Raw genomic sequence first — 21,693 nt, forward strand, 5'->3', positions numbered from 1 at the left:
TACTCCGCGCTGTTTTATTTCTAGTTTCGCATGCACTTCGGATTTCATGCATAGCACTGCGTTTCCAAAAGTCAAGGGCGCGGCGCGGCCGACGCGGCGCGGCCGCGCCGCGTCGGCCGCGCCATCACGCGGCTGACGCGGCGATAAGACAATAACTCGAACAGAAAATTTAAAAAAAAAGTTATAGGGAAATCGCTATCACTAATTAGGAATTATTTTGAGCATTTCTGTGACAAATTAAGAACGTTAATTATTAGGCTTCAAAGTTTTCTTACTTCCCACCCATCCAACCGACTCAATGAATGTTACAGGTGTAGGAAACGAAACCGAAACCAAGAGCGGCGTCAGAAAAGCCGGATGTCAATCAGCGTGGGGATTAGCCTACCACGCCTACCCTCTCCCTTTCTTTTCCTTGATCCTTTTCACCTTTCAACCCTTTTTTTTCCCCTGTTGCAACCTGTTGTTTCAAGCTCGACATCGAAGCCACTGGTGTGTTGGTTGAATCATCGTGCTCTTGTTTGAATCGCCGTGCTTTCGTCCACGATTTGACTTTTGCTTGCCAGCGTGGAGTTCACCAAGGTGCGGGTCACGGTGGTGCGGGTACACATGTTGTGTGGGTACACGTGTTGTGTGTCACTGAATGAAACATCGGCGACGTGTTCTGCGAGACATTTGTAAGCTGGTTGAATCACCGTTACTTTTCCTCTCCAGTATCCTGACCGCTGCGCACTCGTGCACGAGTTGAATGTGCTTTGCATCACTGTTTTTTCGTTCCCCAGAGTGGTGAGCGTCGTGCTTTCATGCGCGAAACGAAAGTGCGACTTGTCTTCTGTGTATCACTGCTACTGAACCGCTGAATTTTTTTAACGATGGACGAGCCTCCTTCGCCGTTCGAGCGGCTGGAGGTAGTGAAGGACGACCTCGCGTCGACGGAAAAGGAATCAGTGTTTCGCGCGAACCTGAACAACGAAGCGGCCGTCGACGAATGGCTGGAGGCCTACAGTCTCCAAACAAACACTTCTTGGATCGTCCAAAAGGTCCAGAAGGAGGGACAACGGTACGTTCATGTCATTCATGCTTTCCGCGATTGAGGACCGCATCGATGATAATTGGAATGCGGCTCTCAACTAACTATATATCCCGAGTCTTTGGCCGTCTCGGCATGCTATTTAGGTTTTCTAAATTCAGAACAGTTATTGAGAAAACAGCGAATGGAGAACACATTCGAAATTTCCCGCGCAGCCGGGTGCCGTGACTTCACGGAGAGGCAGACGTGCAGGTCGAGAAAAAATAGAGCATGCTGCGGATTTGTTTGAACCTGCGTAGTCAGGGTGAAAATGAAATGGCATTTGTTTCACACCACCAAACTTCGTGTAATCAGTTGTCAATAGTCGTGAAATGGAGCGCATAGCCAATGAATGGAAAGCGGAGAAACTTTCCAATGTCGCAGAGCTTTATACACCCCCCCCCCCCCCCAACACACCCCCAGGTTGAGCCCGACCCCCCCCCCCCCCCCCCCCCAGAATTTTTTGTGCAAAGTACAGACAAGGCTACACCTCCCTCCCCCACACACCCCCTACAGCCGCCCAAAAACTTGTGACCCCCCCCCCCCCCCCCCCTTGTTGAAAATTCTGGATAAACCCCTGCCAATGTGTGTTTAAGTGGTGTACTTACCATACCCAAATTTCATTAGTGTAGGCTCTCGGCACTTTCCCATGCCATAGAGATATAGCGTTTTTCTTTTCCAGGATTTTAATCCGGGAACCTACTCATGAAATTTGAGTATGATAAATGCACCTCCTAAAGAGACCTTGAGAAGTTTCACTGCTATCCAATCATTGGCCTATTTATACGATCAATTTTACGCCTGAAGAGCGCCCGCGGACACCATTCGAAAAAAACATTCCTCCCACGTGTGAGCCAAATCTGTGAGCTATTCGAGTGAGCCAAATGAACCTTTCCACTTTAAAGCAGCTTTCCTCCTCAAGAATTAACACTACCCTATCTGCATAGGGTGCTCCCCCTTATTTTGCTGCATTTGTGGTATTTTCAGAATGGTCTTCCACAAGGTCTGGCGCTGCCAGCACCACCCTCGCAACAAGGTGTCCGAGCGCCGCAACGCTGTGTGCATGGCCAGACTCGACGTAAAGATAAAAAAGTTGAGCAAGGGCTCAAAACAGAACGACCCGTACCTGCGCAGGGACGTTCCCTTGGCTACTGTCATACGAATGGACACTCAACATTCGCATAATACACATTCAGCAGACGCTCTGCGCCTCCTTCGGGGCACACGTACCACGAGGCAGACGTTTGTGGGCTACTTCAGCGACGGGATGGCAGTCAGCGAGGCACGGAGGCTCCACGAGAGCAAACTCTGCATGGAGGAGAACGGTCCCGAGCTGCTGGCCAACGGCGCCCTCAACCCTCTGGCCAGAACCGTGCAACACTGGCACACTGTGTGGAGGAGCGCCTGCTTCGGTGGTGGCCCCATCGACGCTCTCTCCAAGCTGGAGGAGAAGGCACCCCTCTATGCTGCTCAAGGTATGCTACAAGTTATTACAGTGCCATGGCTTATTTTTGACATCACATGACCTACCAGTGTATCTTTCCACGTCACCTTGTGAAAAGAGAGGTATTGTTCATCTGTGAGCTTCAGCACTTGCCACTAGGCACATGCTATTAGAGAGCAACACCAGTTCAAATTCACATTTCTCAGCTCTATGCACATCACATGTAGCTGTGGCAGTAACTACACATTTTTTTTGCTGGGAATTTTAGGGGTACAGAGGTGAGTTGCATCGTAAAGCTCACTTGAGAAAAGTGATTAAAAAGAGCCGTGCCTCAATTTACTTAACAATTTCCAGGCACAAGTGTGACGGTCAGCCGGAGTGACACCAGCAGCTGTTCGGCAGTTCTGGTCGTGACCCCCATCATGCGGCGGGCCCAGGCACTGGAGGCAGCAAGGGACATTGTCTTTATAGACTCGACGTCCTCGTGTGACACCACCAAGTGCACCGTGACAGTGGTGCTGGTGGCGACAATGGCTGGCGCCGTCCCCTTAGCAGTCCTCCTGCACAACGAGCAAAGCACGGACGGGTACTCGGCAGCATTCAAGCTCCTCAGCGGGACCCATCCACTCTGCTTTGGGGGTCTATCCGTAAGTAGAAAATAATGTGGAAATTATAGCTTTTCTCCGTGGAAAAAAGCTGGTTGTCATTTACTACACTTGTTTCTGCCTCAAGAACATTAGAACCCTAGTAAAAAGCTTCGGTGTCTGCAGATGCAACAAAATTTCCCCCTTATGTAAAAATTGGCGTTTCATATTTTTAATGTTTAATTTTCTCCAAATTCGAGTGTGTCGTTTCGGTGCCTCACTTTTAACTCCGAAATTCAGTGTTTTCGGTGTAAATTTTTGCGGTCAACCAGGAATTGTGGTTTATCAGGGCCCATGTTGTAAAAGCAAATGCATATTTTTCACATTTCTAGAAAACACAACACAGCTTCATTCGCAACCCGGGATATAACAAACTAGTTTGCACTGTGCAAGAAATATGTGCAAAGCGTCATCATTCCGTTGACACGGGTGCACATGTGTGCCAAGCATTCCACAAACTTCAGGAGGATACTGCTCCAGGCACAAATGCGAGCCAGCATTGCTGACAAAATTGTGCCGTGATGAAGCATGCAATAACTTTTGACGACACTGTTTCAGACAAAAAAATTAGAGGGACACTTGGCCTTAAGGGTGCGACGCGATAGCGCAAGGCCGGGTTGTCAGGGCAGGGGTGGAGGAGGGCGGGAGTGCAGAGGAGGCGGGGAAGGGAGGGCAGGGTGGTGGGGCGGTTGGGGGACTGGAGGGGTTGTAGGGTGGTGGGGGAGGGAAGGTGTGGGGAGCTGCAGGGTCACACCACCCCCCACTGCTACTAAGAGAGGGCAGGGCATGGAAGTCAAGGGGATGGAGGTCAGGAGTCTGGGGAGTGGAGGGGTTGCAGGCGGGAGGGGAAGGAGAGGGGAGTAGTGGGGGAGAGAATGGGAGTTACGGGGGGTAAGAAGAGGGAAATCCCATCACTGATTCCCATTTAGCATCCGGGCCACGTGACCCGGGTTTTGAGGAACGGGGAAGGGCCCTCCCACGAGGTCACGCCAGACGCCGTGACCCGGCTCACTCGACACAGGTCACTGACCGGTCACGCCAGTCCAGCCGGGCCACCTAGCATGACCCGGGTCACGCCAGGTGCCATGGCCTGGTTCATGTGACCCGTGTTCCGGGTCACGTGACCCACGAGGTCACGCTGGACGCTGCTGGACTACTACTACGCTGCCTTTTCCGCTAAACGGGAGCCTTACGCTAAGTGGCGGCCCATACTGCAAGTGAGATGACCGGCAGTAGCCGTCACCTTATAGACAGAAGGAGGGCAAGAGGGGGACAAGAGGAGAGCGAGAAGGAGGAGGGGAAGGAGGGTAGACAGAGGGAGGAGGAGGTCAAGAGTAAAGGTAGAAGACCACGAACACACAATAACGCAAGAGAGAGAGAAAACGGGAAGACCAGGACGGAGGGCAGGGGGGACTGAGGATGAGGTGGCTTTGAGTTTGTGAAGGAAGAAGACGATGGAGGGGATAAAGGTGGGGCGGACCAAGGAGGCGGGGAAGCTGGTTAGGGGACGGAGGAAAAAGGTGAGAGGAAAGGAAGAGTGGAGGGAAGAGGAGCCTGAGGAAAGAGAAGGGAGCAAGGTGCGGATGGGAACAATGAAGATGAGGAGGAGCGGCCAAGGGTTCAAGGTCAAAACCAAAGGTCAAAGCCATGAACACAACCACATGACAGATAGAGGGGGAGGGAAGAGTTAAGCGAGGGAATTAAAGCCACGAACACACAACCACATGACAGATAGAGGGGGAGGGAAGAAGAGTGAAGCGAAGGAATCAAAGGCCACAAGCATGCAATCATAGGAGGAAGAGATGAGGGGGAGGAGGAGGTAGGGCACAGAGGGGAGATGGGACGAGTATGGGGTGGAGATAAAAGAGGTGAGGGAGGAGGGGAGGGGTCAGGTAGGAAGAAGGTCTAGTGTCAAAGGCCACCGTCACACGGACACATTCCGCCGACCACTCAAAGTGAAGGGCCCATATACGGCTACCGCAGTAAAACTATAGCCTGAGGGGGTAGTGGTCTGACCGAGGGATCAAGCATGAAGGCTTGGTCTAAGGTTACGAGAATGAGAAGGTGATGGTAGCACAGGTTGCACCAAATTCCTTTGTAGTGCAAATACTTCATATAAACCGTACGTGCGCTTCACTGAGATACATCAGTCTTGCCAGTTCTTTTCAATTGCACTCAGTGAAGGCACAATTGCCAGCAGTGTGAGCAGCTGACCTTAAGCCGAGGTGAAAAGAATGGAACGGAATGTCCCAGTGTATACAGTTGTTTATTTAAAAAAACAATTGTTTATCAGTTTCTGTAAATTGTTGTGTTGAACATAAATTAATGCTATCAGCCGGTTGTCACAAGCAAGTTTAGAACAGTTTCTATAGCTACAGAGAAGGGATATGCTACATGTAGGGACTAAAGCATTTACAAAGCATGACGGTTCACTTCTTTGTCTCTCTCCGATTGTGGGACGCATATCATCTTTTGCCAGGCACCCGAGGTCTTCATGACGGACAATTCGAGTGCGGAGAAGGCTGCTCTGCAGGAGACCTGGCCCACGGCAAGGCATCTCCTATGCCATTTTCATGTGGCGCAGGCGGAGTGGCGCTGGCTCACAGCTGCCCACAACGGTGTGCACAAGGACCAGAGGCGCTGCCTGATGTCAGCCTTCCAGGAGGCAAGTCTTTTACTATGCAGTTGCCATTGTGACAGAGGCGCTTGTGCAACGTTCCGCAGTATGAAACTTGCACTAATGTGCAGCAAAAGTGCAGCCCAGTTATTTAGAGTAGGGCGACACACCTCTGCATGTTAATGGTCTTGTGGAAATCAGTCAGGCAAAAGTGTGCATGTAAAGCTGACAAATGTTTGTCAGATTTCTAACCGAAGTAACCTCAACGGGTAATGGCCAACTGCAGGTCATGTATGCTGACACACAGGAGAAGCTGGAAGCAGCGACAGCCCAGCTGAGGCGCCAGCCACACCAGGCCTTTGTGGCACGGGTGGAGGCCTTCCTTGGAAGACAGGAGGAGTGGGTGTTGCTCTACCGTGCCAACACCACCACGCGGGGGCACAATACAAACAACTTCTCAGAGGCCACCATCCGTGTCCTGAAGGACATAGTTCTCAGCAGGGCAGAGGCATTCAATGCTGTGGCACTGGTGGATGCGGTGGCCATGGTGTGGGAGAAGTACTTCGAGAGTCGCATCCTCCGCCACGCCCACAGCCGTGTCGCAAGTCACCAGGTGGTATACAAGCGGCTGCTCTCCAAGATGCCACAAGGTGCAGCTGAGAGCATCCAACCTCTGGGCGAAAAGCTGTATGCAGTGCCCAGCGCCACACGCCATGACGTGGTCTACGAGGTGGCCGCAGACTTCGGAGCGTGCAGCTGCCCAGTCGGGAAACAAGGGGCTTTCTGTAAACACCAAGCTCTGGTACACGAAACCTTTGGTGGTTGGTTCCCCAATGCACCCCCTTTGACTACGGAGGACCGGCATCGATTGGGCAAGCTGGCCTTGGGTGACAAGTGCCCACCCTGGGAATTTTTTATGCCCTTTCGTGGAGAGCAGCAGTACCCAGGTGAAGAAGAGAGTCCCAGGTGCACCCCCGAAGCTCCCAAAGGCCCAGACAATGCAGAAGCCACTGACCTGCTAGAAGCCAATGACCAGCCAGAAGCTCCTCAACCCTCCACATCGGCCCTGGCACCAATTGCAGCGCAAGACCCTGACCAAGCTCAGCGTGCTCAGGTATGTGCACCCTTTGATGTTTGTGTCTTATCCAGCTCCTTTTCCCAAGCGAAGGGAGCACGATAAACTTGTATAACACAAGCTCCTTTTACAAGTCATACCGTGAGAGGCTCTAGTGCAGCAACTAGAATTTAAAGTGGTGCATATTTCCTAGCAAATACAAGCTGCGCACTCATCTGTGATGCATGCTTTTTACCTGAGAGACTGTACCAAGTGGAAATTAACAAGTGCACCACCATTTGTTCCTACAAGGTTATTGGCCCACCTTTAGCTGGGGTAACTACGAAGGTTCTCTGGTGCGACTTAGCAGTGATGTGGGGAGAAAATTGTTTATTTAAAGGCCAACGAATAAGCAGAGAGGAGAAAACTGCACCTCAATTTCTCCTTTCCACCCGAAAGAGAAGGATAGTCTTCCTCCTTGTGGTGTAAGTTACCTTCCAGACCCGCTCCTTTTGGGCAAAAAGGAATGGAGAAAAGGGCACAGGGGAAGGGTCATTTTCTTGGCTGCAAGGTACTCCATATATGTCAGCCTTTGACTACTTGGCACACATGTGCTTCTGCTCTAGTAGCCAAGCTCTCAGTGTTTCAGCACGGGCAAATCTGTTGAAACAAGCAAAATTGTAATTTCTCACATTTTATTTATTTACATTACTGTGAACCTTACGGTCAACACAGGAGAGAAAAATAAGTTGTACAAGCCAAGCAAAATGCATTCACACTCAAATGAGTACTTATGCACATGCATGGGTGCGGTCACACCCTGCACATGTGAAGATGTATTCCGCACACATACATTATTCAGTTAAAAATTTGCGCAATGATAATTTAAATGACTTGAGATTACAGCAGCTGACGACTTCGTTTGGCAGAGCGTTCCACTCTACTATTGTCCTACAAAAGAAAGAATACTTAAATACATCATTTTTGTATTGATACGGAGCAATCGCCCTGACGTTGCTAGTTCTTTTGGGAACGAGACGTTGAAGGCCACAAGTAAAGCTGCGGATCTAGCTTTGTCATTCCAGTTATTATGGAAAAGAGTTCTTTTAACCTTGATATTTTTCTTCGCTTTGCCAGCGAGTCAACCTGCGCCTCTTGTCTCATTGAAGAAACAGATTTTGTATGTTTATATCTGGAGAAGATAAATCGAAGCGCCAGATTTTGTATTCTTTCAATTTGTGATTCGTGGCATTTTCTATACGGGTCCCATACAGTGCTTGCATATTCTAACAATGGGCGAACATAACACATGTACGCAAGTTGTCGAACATCACTATTGGCATGCCTAAGTTGTCTTCTGAGGAATAATAACTTTTTGTAGGCTTTTGAACAAACGTAATCTACATGACTGTTGCATCGCATGGTAGAACGAAAAATAACACCCTAAATATTTAAATTCGTCCACCTTTCGCAGTTGCACGCCACCTATGTTATAGGAATACTCTAAAATGTTTCGTTTGTTTGTAATGCTGCAGAGTACTGTTTTATCAAAGTTAATTACCATACCCCACCTTTCACACCACAAGTAAAGTTTTTCTAGAGAGGCATTAAGCAAGTCTTGGTCTTCGACTGTACGCACTTTTGAAAACAACATGCAGTCATCTGCAAATAGCTTTACAAAAGTGGACCTGTACCGACCCTTGTGGCACACCTGAATACACTGCAAGGCGGGTAGAGCATGCATCACTGCAGTAGACATACTGTGTTCTGTTAGTTAGGTAAGACCGGACCCACGACAGTATATTGCTGTTTAGACCCACAAGGTGAAGCTTTTCAATTAATTTGTTATGAGGCACGCGGTCGAACGCTTTTGAAATATCCATAAACACGACGACAACCTGACCCCGCTCATTTACAACAGATGAGAACTCATGCGCACATTCAATTAATTGTGTGACCGTCGATAGACCCAGTCTAAAACCGTGCTGATGTTTGTATATTAAGTTGTTTTCTTCTAAGTACTGAGTGACATGATTTGAAATAATGTGTTCCAGCAGTTTGCAGCAAGTCGACGTTAATGATATAAGATGGTAATTTTGGACTGTCATTTTGTTTCCAGATTTGTGAATGAGTATAATTTTACCACATTTCCAGCAGTCTGCTGGAAATTTGGATTGTTGGAGAGAGGCTTGAAATATTATGAAAAGATATCGGGACACCCACTCAGCATACCTTTTCAGAAATGCATTTGAAATGTCGTCTGGCCCCGACGCCTTCTTTACATTAATATTCAAAAGCAATTTAAGTATAACACTTTCCGAGACAACGAAATCTGACATACGAGGTTCATCAGAGCTGCTGACGTGGTCTACCGGCGGGTCACTCGAGACTGTAAAGACTGACTGAAAATACATGTAAAATTCCTCTGCCACTCTAATGGGACATGATACAACCTCATCGCTTACCATCACTTCTGTTATTACTTCTTTTTTCGACGAGAAAAACCGCCAGAATTTTTGCGGAGATTCCAGCAAGAAACGAGACAGCACATTGCCACAGTAATTTTCCCTAGCTTGGGAAATAAGATTCTTCAATTGTCGCCCCAAATTTGCAATGTCTGAGGAATTTTGTTTTGCTTTCCTTTTGCGCTTGATCTTTCGCTTTATTTGCAAAATTTCTCTTGTTACCCATGGGTGATGTTGTCGTGCTCTCACGTCCCTTGTCGGAACAAAGTGATATGTACAGTAGGAAACAATACTCTTAAATGTTTTCCATAATTCGGTAACATCACTTAACTGACTAAAATGGTCAAAATGTTCAACTAAATAATCGAGGATGGACACATCATCAGCATTTTGAAAATCTCTGACAGTATGTTCGTGACAAGCATTATCGGCAGCTGTTGTGTGTAGTTCTAAGTCAAGAAACACCATTTTATGATCTGACACTCCGTCGAGCACATGTGCTTTATCCGCTTCCACTATGTTGCTAACAAAAAGTAAGTCCAGAATTGATTGGCTCGTATCTGTTACTCTTGTCGGCCTGTCCACTAACTGTTGAAGATTAAAACTGAGTGCTATATCTAACAAAAGCTCGGAGGACGCGATTTCATTTTTACCTAGTTTTTGCTTTGCCCAGTCAATATCAGCATGATTGAAGTCTCCAGTCAAAATAATTTTAGTTTTGTCATTGAAGCGCAACGCCATGTAATCATACAATTCTTCTAAAAACCATGCGGCAGTGTTTGGCGGCCTATATACAGTACTAACAACAAACACGTTGCCGTGAACTTTAATCTTACACCATAACACCTCCCTGTTGACAACGCAATCTAATGGTACCAGGTCCACCGAACTTTTTGCGATAATAGTCACGCCGCCGCCCCTTGACCCTCGGTCTTTCCTAATCATTCTGTAACAAGGCGGAATAACTTCATTATCACCAATACCACTGTGAAGCCATGTTTCCGTGATGACAACCACGTGGGGGTCATGAGTTAGCAAGATTGTTTCCAAATCATCTACTTTATTCACAATACTAGACAAAGTATAATAATGTGCTGTCCTCAATGCGTTTTGTGCAGGCTCGAGAGGAAGTCTACAGGCGCCTGAAGTCCCGCATGCGACGACTGCACGCCATGAACGAGGAAAACCCAGCATACATTGAGCTTTTAGATGCCCTTGGTGACCGGATGGATCGTGTAACGAATGGGAACGACGCATATGGATTCATGCTTACGTTGAAGGCAGCTGCAGGAGTACGACAGCGTCGGGGACGTCGGATACGGGTACAGCCCACAAGCCTTGCCAGACGTCGGCCAGGACTGACAAGGGGTTCAAAGAGGGTGCCGGCTGGACGCCCATCAGGCCAACCATCTGCCAAGAGGCCCAGAAAGAGGGCCCACTCCCTGCAGATGAGCATAAGTCACAATGTGCCAAGTGCAAGACTGCACTAAAGGTCTTGGTGCCTGCCACCTCGTCGGGATCAGGTAGGTTTCGTTGAGCCCCATCCTTAGAAACAGTGGTGTAACAATGTTGATTCAGCTCTGACATGACTGGCAAGCTGCAATTGTGTGAGCACTTCGTTTGTCTGCAGGGTCACCGTGTGGACATGGGATGAATTCTTCAGGATCCCATCACGGTATTGGAACAAGACTCACATTTCGGCAGTTTCGCTGTCCCTGCAACGTAAAACTTGCTTTGTGCTGTAACTGAAAGCAAGACGTAGGCATTTTTCTTATTTTTTGCAAGCCTCTGTAACCTCCCAGGTTGAGCTGGATTTCATAATGTGATTCAAGAGTCTTTAACCACTTAACTGCCAATGACGAGATATCTTATCATGCTGACTTCTGGCCGGAACTGCCGATGACGAGATAACCCGTCATAAGACTCTGTCATGAGGAAAATACATTCCACAATTTTTTGGGGGGACAAAACGTCAGTTTTCTTGATTATCAATGTCCCAAGCATATTTTATAACATTTCTAGCTTGTTTTGGTGTTAATCTACCAAAAGCAGAGCAATGTTAGTGATTGGAGAGCAATGCCATGCACTTTAAAAATGGGAACCATCATACATGGTTTGCTGTTGTCACACGCCTGAAAAATAAGCGAAACATCGTTCCTCCGACCGATTCAAAGTCCAGCGGCGATGAATGGCTTCCGTCAAATAGGAGGTAAGATCATCTGGACTTGACTGAGTGACCCAGTGATGAAAGTGTAATTGACAATGAGAACTTCCTCATGGCGCAAGATTGGGTTTGCATCCGCATTGATAATGCACGTCCCTCTTCACCCATATTTTGTTTTACTGCATGCCCTGGAGTGCCTCGACATTCGACAGACTATAATTCTGTAAATGATCAAGTCTAATCAAAATCACTTTGCATAAACTCTCTTTGTACGGGGCTTGTACAAGTGATATACGTGTGTTTTCACCAATCTAAAAGCACTGTACAAATTTTAAAGAGGTCTTTGACTGCCGGTTTGGAAGATGACGTGTCACTTATGCACGAGTGTTTGTCAAATGTTTTATTTTTAATCAATTTTAATAAACCAATGACCGGTAATCTCTAATGACTGTGATCTTATGCCACCCCCTTTCATGAGTGCCTGTACATTGGGACCTTGTGTTTTACATTGCTCCTTCTGCTCTAAGATTGCTGAGCATGATTTCTCATCTAACATGGAAGTTTTTTTTTAATTTCTCATGTATCGTTTCATTATTTTGCGGTCTGAATTATTCCATGCTCGGGTTTGTCACCATGGTGTGGAACTGTCTTGCATCATCTGACATAGAGAAATTAATCTGTGCGAAATATGTACATGGCACATTCCTTACAAAATTACCTCTTCCAAGGAAGGTATTGCTGTACCTACATTTCACAATTTCCCTCCACGAACTCTATCAAGTCAAAGTGTTGCACGCAATGTACTAGTATTAATACAATATTTTCCGGATTATGGTCCCAAAGACCTAATTTCAGCATGAAATATTTGTCAGTGGATAGCCCGCACCTACAGCCCTTCTCACCTGTATAGTGAGCAAGGACAGATTTTAGCTTTCAAAAGGGTTTTTCATTGACAGCCTACATATGATGCATAGTCCATACACATGAGAAGTGCAGAGACAAGCCAGGCATTGTTCATGCACCACTCGCGGGCTGATCACGGCTATTCCTGAGGGTCAAGGATGACCTACACTGTCTGCCTAGGGGCAGCTACCTTTCATGTCGCCCACAGAGGTGTTGAGAGCAAAGGCAACACATTTCCTGTTTAAGGCGGCGGTCCCACGCCTGCAGTCTTTAATGATAGCTTTTAACATTTTATTTTTTGGGGGTACTTAGGAAATAGCTACAGAGCTGTCGCTTTGCAGGTATGTTTCTAACATCGGTGGGTAAACTCCAGCAATACCTTATTGACATAACTAACTTACGTGATCAGAAAATTAGAAATTTAGAAATCGCTTACCGCTTCCAAGATTTCTCCTTTAATAATAAAGTTTGGATTACCATTTTTTCTACTCGCATTCTACTCGATATTAATCCTAAGTGTGCTACTAAAGGAGAACTTGGAAGCGGTAAGCGATTTCTAAATTTCTAGTTTTCTGATCACATAAATTAGATATGTCAATAAAGCTTGGTTGTAATTTACCCACCGATATTAGAAAAATGCCTGCAAAACGACAGCTCTTTAGCTACTAGGCACTGTAAAAAATAAAATGTTAGACACCAAGAGTAAAGACGGCAGCCGTGGGACCACTGCCTTAATCAGATCATGTAAATATGTAGATGGTCAAATTGGTAGCAGATTTGTAGTACAAATTTTATGACTTTTCATGTACCTCAATGTTTCAGTATACATGCTTGTTTATTCTAGTTATTTTAAGGACATTTTGTAAATTTCTTTTTTACATGATTTTATAATTAAGTATGTTTTGTTTAAATATGAAGATGTTCCTGTATGTAATACAAAGGTGTCGTCATCATCTGGCCAAAGGGACAGAATGTCATTATTACTGTAAAGGCAATGGCACACTTTTTGGAAACCAGCACTATACCACTCTGTTGAAACAGTTTCATGTTGTGAAATAAAATTCTTCCTTGTATTCAAAGTAACTGCACTTGTTCCCTCACTTCATGGCGAAGACTGTGTCACAGTAGCAGTCATCGTAGTGCACGACAGTATTCATTTTCCTACACAGTAATTTTACTCTCACCAGGTAGGAAGTGCGTGTACCAGAAGAGCGTATGACAGTATTCATTTTCCTCCACAGTAATTTTACTCTCACCAGGTAGGAAGTGCGTGTACCAGAAGAGCGATGAAAGGAGGAGGGAGATGAAAGAGTGATAAATGCCTACACAGAACGTTAACCTCCTCTCCGGGAGCAAAGCTCGCATAGAAAAGCAACGTTAGGTGCGTGCCTGTTACGCGTGAGCAACCTGGAAAACTGAATTGAGATGGCACAACTCCACCTACTTTGACACTTGTACTGGTGGTGCTAGAACACCTCCACCGCTTTCCGAAATCGCACTCTGAGCATTAAGAGTAGCAAAGGCGCGTACGCAGGCATACAGTAAGCCGCGGTCGCGGACAGGCGCGCATTTGCGGAACGAGAACATGTCCACGTACAAGAAGCACTGCGTCCGCGAGCCGTCCTCCGCAAGAGTTGCTAGCATTTGGTGCTACGGTGCAGCGGCGAACTCCAAGGATCGTTATGGGTCGTACTCGTAGGGGCGATTTCGACAGCGGCGCGTATGCTGTAGCATTATGTGGGCATGCAGTCCTGGGCGTTCATCTTACCAAAAAACGAGTTCACATCGCCGAGGTGAAAGCATTAGTTGCTAGCGTTTGGTGCTACGGTGCAGCGGCGAACTTCGACGATCGTAGTGGTCGTACTCGTAGGGGGCGACTTCGGCAGCGGCGCGTATGCGGTGGCATTATCTCGGCGTGCAGTCCTGGGCGTTCATCTTACCGAAAAATGAGTTCACATCGCTCAGTTGAAAGCATTCGAGTCATCGGTGCAGCGGCGAACTTCGACGATCGTAGTGGTCGTACTCGTAGGGGCGACTTCGGCAGCGGCGCGTATGCGGTGGCATCATCTCGGCGTGCAGTCCTGGGCGTTCATCTTACCGAAAAACGAGTTCACATCGCTAAGTTGAAAGCATTCGAGTCATCTAGGCACGCGCGTGAAACGAAGTGTTTACAGCGGCGCAGCGTAACGCGCGTCTCACCCACCAGCGTAGCGGCGGACGCCATCTTGACAAGACGAAAACGCGCTCAAATGCGTTCAAACGGCGCGGAAGTGACGTCATGTCACGTGACATTTTCAAAACCAATGAAATGGCCGCTTTCGCGTCGCGCCGAAGGGGGCGTGGCCAGGCACTGTACGGGATATGGTTTGCTTATACGCGGCCCGGCCCGACCAGGCCCCCGCGCCGGGCTGCGTATTTTGAAATCCTACCCAGTACAGGGGGGCGGAGCCAACAGAAAAACAAAAACAAACAAAACAAAACTATGTCGACTCCTATTGGTCCACGTGACTATGACGTCATTGGCTGTTCTCTTTAGCGGCAGCAGCTTCTTTTTTATTTTTGTTATGTTTTAATTACAAATTCACTGTAATAGGCAGTTGCGCGGGTTGCAATAAGGGTTAAAATAGTTCGCGATACTTTTAATTAGGAACAAAAGTCGTTGAGCTAGCAATAAATGACGCCCAAAGATGCGATTGCACGGCCGAGACGACGCGGACGGACGTGTTTACGCTGATGTGCGCGCGGGCTTCTTTTCCTAAGGTTTGTGGTTTCTAGTTTATGTCATTGTATTTTTATAGTCTCGAGCATCTCCGCGCTTTGAAACACGCCGCACTCAAGAATGCCAGTGTCAGTTTGATGGAGGCGATACTGTTTGTATTGTACGCCGAGCTAGGGAAGCCGTTAAGCCTTGCTGGAGAAAAGTTGTTTGCATTTATAACGTGAAATGTCGTGTTCGAAAGGTACGTACAGTGCCAGACCAGCTGAACCAGTCCCACACAAACAGTTGTTTAGACTGGTGCACGACCGCGAGAAGCGCACATCCGAGAAACTGCCTACGATAGCAGCCACCTTCGCTCAACTCCGAGACATTCGGAAGGGTTCCGCACCGCGGGAGACTGCAACGCCGAATCTGTACCGCGGAGTCGCACAGTCTCGCTTGCGAAGGACCTTCACACGGTTATATGCGAAATATAAGATAGTCGCACTTCAGGGACACTTATCAAAGCTTTGGCATGCTCTTGTGAAGTATCACAAAATTTGCAACTTCAAATTTGTTTCTAGAATAATGCGGGTTGACTGCATACCTCCTGAAACAGTGGAACCTCGTTTGATTATTTCAACCTACCTAGGCCTTCACAGGCATGAAGCAGTCTCTCAACACGAACAATGACCCTCTTGTCACCATATCAAATGAGAAACGAGTTGGCTGGACCGTTATAGGATTAAAGAAAGTATATTTAGAAAACGGTAAAAATATAAACAAATGTGCAAATAAACTTGAATCATACTCAGTTTGTGTGGGCTTGATTTTCCGGTTCTCGTCACTGGTGTTGTCACCGTCCCGAAGCTCCGGCAAACCAGCTGTTCACCTGCTTGGTCGTCGAATCCAGGTGCTCTAACAGTGGCACCTGGATTCAGCCTCTTGCGGGCACTGACCAATCTTAAAATGGCAATGCCTCAAGCACCTGCCAGAATTAAAGATAGTTGGGTGGGTTCCTTCAAGTCGCTGCCAAGGGTTGCTCCTGCCGGTGAATTATCATTCCAGCTTCTCGTCTGCAGCTGCCCTGGGTCGCCGCCGAGAATTCCCGCAAGGGCCTCGGGTCATTACAGTTTGTCTGGTTGTCGCTGAAACACTCATCTGGATTATCGTCCGAGTCGACTTGCACGGGGCAGGCCAGATTCCGTTGTTCAACCCTTGCCACTAGCTGCTCGCTCCCGGTTGGTTTGCCCCTCCTATTCCTGGCTGGATCCCATACCTGCCAACTCTTCCTAATTTTTCGTAAAATGTATGAATTGGGAGTAATTTGACGATTTTACGAATCTTGCTTCAAACCTTACAAAAACCTTTTTTTTGTTGTTGTTGTTGTTGTTGTTTTTGTAACTCCGTTGTTGGCGGTTTCTTGCACCGCCACAAGAGGACGATAGGTACCGTCCACAGCAGCGTCGTGGTTCTAACTATTTGTCTATCCGGTGGCCACGGATCGAAAACCAATCCAAAGCTCAAAGCCTTGTGTTCGGCGGTGCACGGGTGCACGTTGGTTCGGCGTGCTCAGACGTTGGGCCTCGTTGCTTCGGCCAGTTTCGAGGCGAGAAGTACGGCGTCTGTGTTTGTTGCACGTGTAACTGTAGCATTCTCTTGGTCACTGTGGCTTTGCGGCGCAATGCCGAACTCCAAACCTCAAAAGAGGTACTTTCAGGTGTTCATGAAGTCCTACACCTCAAAATTTCCGTGCTTCATGCCACCCAAAAAGCGAGAGAAGTTTGGATTCTGTAGCACGTGCACGTGTGATGTGAGCGTTTCGCACGCTGGCCAGGCTGACATTAAGCTGCACATCGCTTCGCGTCAACCCCCCCCGCCGCGGCTGCGGAACTTTTACAAATTTGAAAGTCCACAGGTTGGCAGGTATGGGATCCCCTTCACCAGAATTTAGTTGCACTAAATTTCTCATGTGGCATGTTATGCAATCTGTACACAGTTTCCTAGTCACATCACTTTGTAGCCCTAAAACAATTATGTTGTGTGTGTGTCTTTAGGCAGCCAGAAGTTAGTCAGCCTCAGTGGGCATCAGGTGTCTCAGCTGTAGGTGAGAAATGTAGCCGGTGCAGTACCCCTGCTAGCCTAGGGTCTTTAACGACCATTAACATCCCAACAAACAATATATTTTCCTGCACAACCGTATGGTACAGCCAACAAACTCCCCATTTTGACTGTCATTAATTAACTGGAAACTTCAACCAGTATATTTTTCAGTAAAGATAAAACATGCAATCTTTCCTACCTACCAAGGCTTTCCTCCTACCGTATTGCAGCTCGGGGCACATACAGCAAAAGCTTCTGCCACACAGCAGTTTTAGCTTGTCTTGATAATTGATGCGACGAGTCACTTGGTGTAAATGATCAATTTAGCCAGTGCAGTACAACCGCTAGCCTGGGGTCTTTAACGTGCATCATGCAGTAGTGATATTCGACCGCATGCCGGTACGATACTCATCCAGATAGAAACGTGCAGGGGTGGCAATTGAGCCCAGGATTCCTGGGTTCTGCAGCGCGAGCTGTCGCTCCACGTGCTCCGAGCTGGTGTGCGCTAGTCCACCGATCCCCCTTTTTTAGCTTGTCTTATTAAACTGACTGACTGCAAGCTCATTTCCTTAAAAAATATCAACATGTCTTCACATTTGAGATAACAAAAACAATCTCTCATTTTAGCAGTAGCCTGCATAGCGTTCAACATCCCATACTCTTGGCTAAAATGTATGTTCTACCACTTTTGCTGTTGTACACGGTTAGTGCAGACAGGGAATTCTTTTTGTGATAGGGTTAAAAATGGTGTACTAACACATCTATCGTTATGTTTTGCGATATTCTCTGCCTCAATGGTTTCTCTCATTGAGAAATTGAGGCGGAGAATACGGCAAAACGTAACGATAGACGTGTTAGTACTCAGTCTTTAACCTTATCACAAAAAGGATTAGTTTACCTAGCCTTACATTAATTTTAATTTAAGTTGAGAAATCATTGAGGCAGAGAATGCCGCAAAACATAATGAGAGAGGTTTTAGTACTCCGTCTTTATCCTTGTCATAAAAAATTAGACTATGTAGCCTTACATTAATTTCAATTTGAGCTAGTTTACAGTTTAGCTTCCCATTGAAGATAATAAGACCAATTATTTTCCATGGCTCTAATTCATAATACAAAAAGAAGACAAAGAAAAAAGTAAATATACCAGAGTTGTTAGTCAGCACTGAGTAATTGTCTTTTTTTTTTGTGTGTGTGGACTTGAGTGACTGTTTTGCGGGTGTGCTGTTCCCCCTGTACATAATGACGGATCAACTCGCCTGAACTTGCGTGTTAACAGGTAGTGACCCGTCTCTAATCACAACAATGACGACAATAGCCGAAGCCTAACAATATCTGGAACTTAGCACGTGTCCTGTGCTTTGCCAACTTCAGCGCGTGACTATGATCAACATAGGTGGCACTTTATCGGCTCCAGATCTTGTGGCTGCGAGTTCAGGGAGTCAACGCTGCTCGTTTTTCAATAATTTTTGTTTTTGTGATGTTTATTGCATGGGGAGAAAAACGAACGCGTGTTTTATTGGTCATAAATGTCAGGGATTCATTTTGAGCGGTATTCATACAAAGTACAAAAATTGTTGAACTGCCCTTTTAACTTTAATCCCGGTCAAAAGTTAACCACATTTCCCTACGAGGAGGAATTTTAGGTCACATGACTGGTACGGCGGGGACAACTGGCGGTGGCCCTGCGAGGGAGCGTCGCTCGGTGTGGAACTAATACATCATAGTAGCTGCAATCTCAGGCGCGTTAGTCGGCAGTGAATGGTGGAGGAGGCTGCCAGTTTTGCTTTCGACATTCCTAAGCCTAAATGAATACGGTAATTGTAGGCATGGCAATGTCTTTGGAATACTATAGTGGATTGCCTCGACTCAATCAGCTGGGTAATGATAGCATGCAAAAGCAGACAGTGCCCCAATAGACCTTTTGCTAAATTTCCCATGCACCAGGGTGCATGCTAAAAGTGTAGTTACATGTGCTGGCGTCTGAAGTAGTAACTGTTCTAAAGCAAAAGCCTAAAACAAATTTTGCCTTGCATGTGCGTTCGTCAAAGTCTTATTATGATAATTTACTTTGAATCTTTATTATGAGAAAGGCCAGCGCGTGCGAAGCGTGGAATTACACTTTCAGCATTGTCTTGATGCTTGGGTAATTTAGTAATAGGTCTATATTCACTGAGACCAAATTACATGGTTTTCAATTATGATGGGTTTTATATACAGTTTACATGCTGACCAACCATGCTGCCGGTGTACCACCCGCCTTTCTGTGTTCACTTGCTGATCTTTTCTAGGACTGAAGCTCATCGTCCTTTTTCGAACTTAGAACGAAATTTCAACGAGGCTTGTCTTCACTTCAGACTGCGAAACATTTAGAAATTTTTCAAACAACGGTTAATTTGGTTTTACCTTATCTAATATCTGTACCACACGCAACAAAAACTGTTTCTTAAGCTGTTTGCCGCACTGCGTCGCGAAAACCCAGTAGCACACATTCTTGGGTCCCTCCTTTTCGGGTACTTTTCCTTGAAAGCCACTTACATTCGCTACAACCAGTAGGTAGCACCAGCTACCCCCCATAATAAAATATGGAGATCGCTCATTCTGCCCTCGCCAAACTTGGCTAGGTACTTGTAAATACCTAGCAGGGAAACTTTTTACCATGGTTAAAGTTAATTAGCTTCAAGCAAATGGGTCCTGGCTTCCTGTTGGGTTTTCTCTTCAGAGACCCCAGCAATGGACCTTTTTCCAGTAAGCTTCTGCGCATGCATACGCCCCCTTCCTTGTTCTTGTTTCCCGCTGTCACCATTTTGGCGGGGCAATGTTCCAGTCAACCAACATATTCAGCGCTTATTGTAGCACATATTTCATGTTTTTTGGCTATTCTTGTTCGAGTATGGGGCATAAAGGCCCATTCTCACACTTGCGAGTTTTAAGACAGAGTGCCTTGGAACCTCTTAAAATCTCTTACGAGAGGACACACTGACACCATCTACAGTGCAATCCACTTATAACTAGAGCCCTGCGTGGATAACAGTTTGATTAATCCGCATCTGAACCGCATTCGCAAACTTTTTACATTATTGTATCCGATACGCATCTGCAGACTTTTTATCTGAATCCGAACCGCATCCGCAAAATGTGGAACCAGATCCAACTCACAATCCAAGCATTCATTGTACATCATAACATCAAACGTAACTGAAAGAAAAAAAAAGAGCATTTTTTTGTTGTTTTTTTATTTTTGTACAAAGAAATCTTCGGGTCACCATTCAAAGGGGATATCATTTTATCATTATCAGTTTCATCATATTTATATTAAAAGCGATCAGCCTTCCCGAGACACTACGCATAGAAGGAAAAATGATCTCAGTTATGCGATCATCCTAGGAGTCCGCGACACTCTGCCCAAAAGAAGCGCACAAAAAGGATACATATATTTATGTATTTTTTGTTTTGTAACACCTATTTTATGCAGACGCATACTTTTGAAACATAAAAGATAAAAAAGGGCATATTAAATTATGACATTTCAGTTCCATCAAACAATCAAAAATAAAGAGGTTCATATTCGTCTGGCCACGACGCAGGGCATTGTAGTTGGACGAATATGAACTACCAGACTTTTTGGCTAGGACTCTAAGCATACAAAAAAGAAACACACAGGCAGTTTACGGGCTGCCTATGTGCGTGAGCTGTTGATTCTGAAACTTTACAAACTGTGGTCGCCACAGGGTCTTTTGTTTTTGGAATCATGACCACACTACTCTTTGCAGAGAGGGGGACGTTTCTTCTACTTTCTTGTGACTTGTACGTTTGAGGTTTTCTTTGCCTGGAGAAAATTCTCCGCTCTTTCTCGGCCAATGTACTAGCTTTTTCGGGACGATTGATGCCCTGCATTCTTTGCTTTTTGTACAGATAGCATTTTTGATGAGATGGGACGCATTAACTGAAGCGATCTTTAGTGAGAATCAGATCTTTCTTAGAATTCCTATCCTTTCTTCGAAAAACGTTTTGTGGAAATACGTTTCATGGACATACATTTCATGGACAGACTGTTTGTTGTATTGTTGACAATGCATTTCTTCACTAAGCCGCTAAAAGCTAGCGTGCGATTCACTAAGGCCTGCTAACCAAACCATGCCTCCCTTTCCCCTGTAATCCAGGTGAGACGCAAAATGTTTGTTACGAAAATAACAGGGTTGTGTTTGACGAAATGTGTCAGGTTTTTCAATGAAACGAACACGGGAAGCCTTTTGATCAAACATCGCGTGTCAACGAAACGATCTGTAGATGAAACGTCAGTCGACGAACTGAGTGCAGGGGTGGAACTGCTGCGCCATTTTGCGCCAGACGCATTTGTCTGCGCCATCCTGCACCTTGTTGCAGAAACTGCGCCACAGCCAATACCTTGCGCCTTTATGCACTAAATCGCAAAACGTGCAGCAAAAAAAATTCTGTTTTGACTTGGTTTCGGTTTCTATCGACTTGACTGGCAACAATGAGCGTGTTTAGCCTGGTTGGTCTTGAAGTCGTTTG

General features: G+C 46.3%; 1 protein-coding gene across 1 annotated transcript; it reads left to right on the forward strand.

The window, feature by feature from the left end:
• The first annotated feature begins 994 nt into the window (after positions 1-994).
• On the forward strand, positions 995-11,145 carry LOC120841334. Its single transcript, XM_042291912.1, has 7 exons — positions 995-1,057; positions 2,054-2,541; positions 2,865-3,157; positions 5,634-5,819; positions 6,058-6,885; positions 10,409-10,813; positions 10,921-11,145. Exons 2-6 carry the CDS (start codon positions 2,055-2,057, stop codon positions 10,778-10,780), a joined length of 2,166 nt encoding a protein of 721 aa, XP_042147846.1. The 5' UTR covers positions 995-1,057; position 2,054; the 3' UTR covers positions 10,781-10,813; positions 10,921-11,145.
• The last annotated feature ends 10,548 nt before the right edge of the window (positions 11,146-21,693 follow it).

Source organism: Ixodes scapularis, unplaced genomic scaffold, assembly GCF_016920785.2.
Source record: "Ixodes scapularis isolate PalLabHiFi unplaced genomic scaffold, ASM1692078v2 PGA_scaffold2__306_contigs__length_199485367, whole genome shotgun sequence".
NCBI lineage: Eukaryota > Metazoa > Arthropoda > Arachnida > Ixodida > Ixodidae > Ixodes > Ixodes scapularis.